Source organism: Mirounga leonina, unplaced genomic scaffold (genome assembly GCF_011800145.1).
Source record: "Mirounga leonina isolate KUSES-001 unplaced genomic scaffold, KU_Mleo_1.0 Mir_168, whole genome shotgun sequence".
NCBI lineage: Eukaryota > Metazoa > Chordata > Mammalia > Carnivora > Phocidae > Mirounga > Mirounga leonina.
This window is the reverse complement of record NW_023270426.1, coordinates 20,495,369-20,498,137: the sequence shown is the minus strand read 5'-3', so window position 1 is coordinate 20,498,137 and position 2,769 is coordinate 20,495,369. Positions and strand designations below refer to the sequence as shown.

At 66.0% G+C, this 2,769-nt stretch overlaps 1 protein-coding gene across 1 annotated transcript; it reads left to right on the top strand.

The window, feature by feature from the left end:
* The first annotated feature begins 667 nt into the window (after positions 1-667).
* Positions 668-1,934, top strand: SMIM32 (small integral membrane protein 32). The gene has a single exon (XM_035015093.1). The coding sequence runs from the start codon at positions 922-924 to the stop codon at positions 1,231-1,233; it is 312 nt and encodes a 103-aa protein (XP_034870984.1). The 5' UTR covers positions 668-921; the 3' UTR covers positions 1,234-1,934.
* Positions 1,935-2,769: the final 835 nt, after the last annotated feature.

Here is a 2,769-nt window from a genome sequence, read left to right as displayed (position 1 = left end):
GGGGAATGGAAGCAGGTGTCCACGTCCAGCTGAGCCTTGCCTCGGAGTCGGTCTGCTGTCCACTACTGTCTCTGTTTTGCCTGTGTCTCTGATCATAGGTCTGTAACCATTTCTTTGTCCGTCAGTCTTTCTGTGACCCTGTTTTTCCTCCCTCCCTCTCTCTCGGTGTCCCTCTGGCCTTAAGTGATGTGAGGCCAGGCCAGGGCAGTCGCCGCGTGTCCTCCGTCGCCCCATTGGTTGGCAGCCGCTCCCCGGGGGGGCAGCCGCTGTCAGTCCCGCCCCCCCCCCCCCCACCCCCCCCCCCGCCGGGGACCTGAGCGCGCTCGGAGCCGCCTCGGAGCGCAGTCTCTCGTCTCAAGACAGGAGCGCAGCAGCCAAAGCGAGTGGGGACAGGCTCGCCGCACACCAGGCGTCTGAACAGGGACTGTCGGCTGCAGGACTGCCTGCGCTGAGACGCAGCGGCCGCGGCGGCGCCGGAGGACTCCCCGCCACCCGCCCTCGGTGCACCTGGCGGCCCGGCGCTGAGCAGGCACCGAACTGCGGCCGCGCTCGCCGGGCACCTCTCGCCGCCGCTGAAGCCGAGGGGAGCCCCGAGCCCGGAGCTGCCCGGAGCTGGGGGCTGGAGCCCAGAGCGCGGCCCCAAACCCGCGAGCCGGGTGATCGGGGGGCGACGGCAGGACCCAGGGAAAGCCTGAGGGTCAAGCGCGCGCGGCCGTCCAGCTCCGAGCCCCGGGGCCCGGCGCCCCGCGGGGACGGCAGCTGAGCGCGGAGGCGAGGGAGCGGCGCGGCCCGGGCTGACCCGAAGGCACCGGCCCCCGGTGAGGTGCGCGCGGCAGGGCGGGAGGGGCGCGCCATGGAGGCGCCGGGCGGCGCAGGGCGGCCCGACAGCGCGTGAGGCGGTCCGGCCGGGGTCGGCGGGCCATGTACGGAGACGTGTTCAACGCCACGGCCGGCCCCGAGGCGGCTGGAGGCGGCGCGCTGGCCCTGGCGGCCACGGTGAAGGCAGAGGGCGCTTTGCCGCTGGAGCTGGCCACGGCGCGCGGCATGCGGGACGGCGCGGCCACAAAGCCCGACCTGCCCACCTACCTGCTGCTCTTCTTCCTGCTGCTGCTGTCCGTGGCGCTCGTCGTCCTCTTCATCGGCTGCCAGCTGCGCCACTCGGCCTTCGCCGCGCTGCCCCACGACCGCTCGCTGCGCGACGCCCGCGCGCCCTGGAAGTCGCGGCCGGTGTAGCGGCGGGGTGAGTCGGGGCCGGCAGACGCAGTGTCCCCGTCTCACCGCCGGCCGCCGGGAGCAGCCGGGCCGCAGGAGCCCGGCGCCGGGGTCGCCCCTGGGAACGCCGCGCGCTGACCCAAAGGCCCTTTACGACCTCGAGCGGCCTCCGGGGCGGAAAGGGAGTCGCCGGCGTTCGCAGGCTGCGCGGGGTCGCGCGCGATCCTAGCTGCGCGCGCTACCACGGTTCCGATCCCCTGGCGGAGTCTCTCTGCCCCCCGGACAGCGGGTCTGGCCGGGGAGTCTTCCTGAGCGACGGCGAGCCAGCCCGGACGCAGGAGCCTTCCCCGCCGCCCGCCGACTCCCTTGCTTTGCACAAGGAAGGGGCAGCAGGCACGGCTGGGCGGGCGCGCAACTAGCACGGAGCTGCCTGTCCGGACTCCCTGGCCCCCTGGCTGTCTTCCCGCAGCTGCTACCGCCGCTTCCTCGCTTTGGCACCGAGGCCCCCCCCCCTAGAATCCGAGCGTGAACTCAGCCGGACTTGGAAATGATGCCTTTGGGGGCTGCGTCCCCCGGGGGAAGCGAGGGGATGCCGAGTTTCAGTAGGTCCCGCCTGGGTCCAAGGGCTCAGTTTTCTCTGCGGGCACGGGGGGAGAGGCCCAGGGTCGCACCGGCAGCACGCCGTGGTCGGGGATCCGCGTCCCTCACTCTACAATAAAACCTCACCGAATTAGACCCAGTGCTGAGAACGCTCTGCTCTTTGGTTGCGCCACTTTGGAAAGGGGGATTAGGGCCGGGCGAGCGACACTTGAGCTCTTGACCCAGGTCAGTCTTAATGATACTTCCTCCTCTCCAGCTTTTCCCCAGCCTCTGTCAGTTCCTTGTTCTGGGAGGTGTTTTCAGGGCCCGTCTCAAAGAGGAACTGCTGCCTCATCTGCTAAAAAAATTCCCCGTGAAGGCTCCATAGAGACCTTCCTCGAGGCACTTCTTCCACCTGGGCCTGAACCCTCCCAAGAGCCAGTTCCAGACCAGAACCATCTGGTGATGGAAGGACCTGAAGGTCCAGCGATGGGACCAGCGGCTCAGCACTTCTTCCCAAAGTAGGCAGAAGCCAGCTCTGGAGAGCACCGGGGAGAAAGCAGTGCATGAGTAAAGCCAGCTATGAGGGGATGATTATAGAGAAACTGAGAGGGAATAAACAAAGATTTGTGATAACCTTGACCATTTTCAAAGTTAACCTAATTCTAGGGAGTCTACTTTGTGGGGGTTTAAAATAGTTTCAGGAGTTACCTGGCTCAGTGGGGCACTAGAGCTTAGAGAATGTGTGACTAAAAAAAGATGTGGTAGATTATTTAATTCAGTAGTACCAAACCGTCTGTGGGGTCACTCAGCTTTTGAGAATCTGAAGAATGCTAGGATGTTGCATCAGGCAAAATGCAGACAGACACACAATTCTGCAAATCTTTTGTAAGGGATGCCTAAGGACCCAAGCTCAGGTGGAGGAGGGGGCAGGGGGGGCGAGATTTGCTAGGGCTGGATGGAATCTTCACCCAGGGC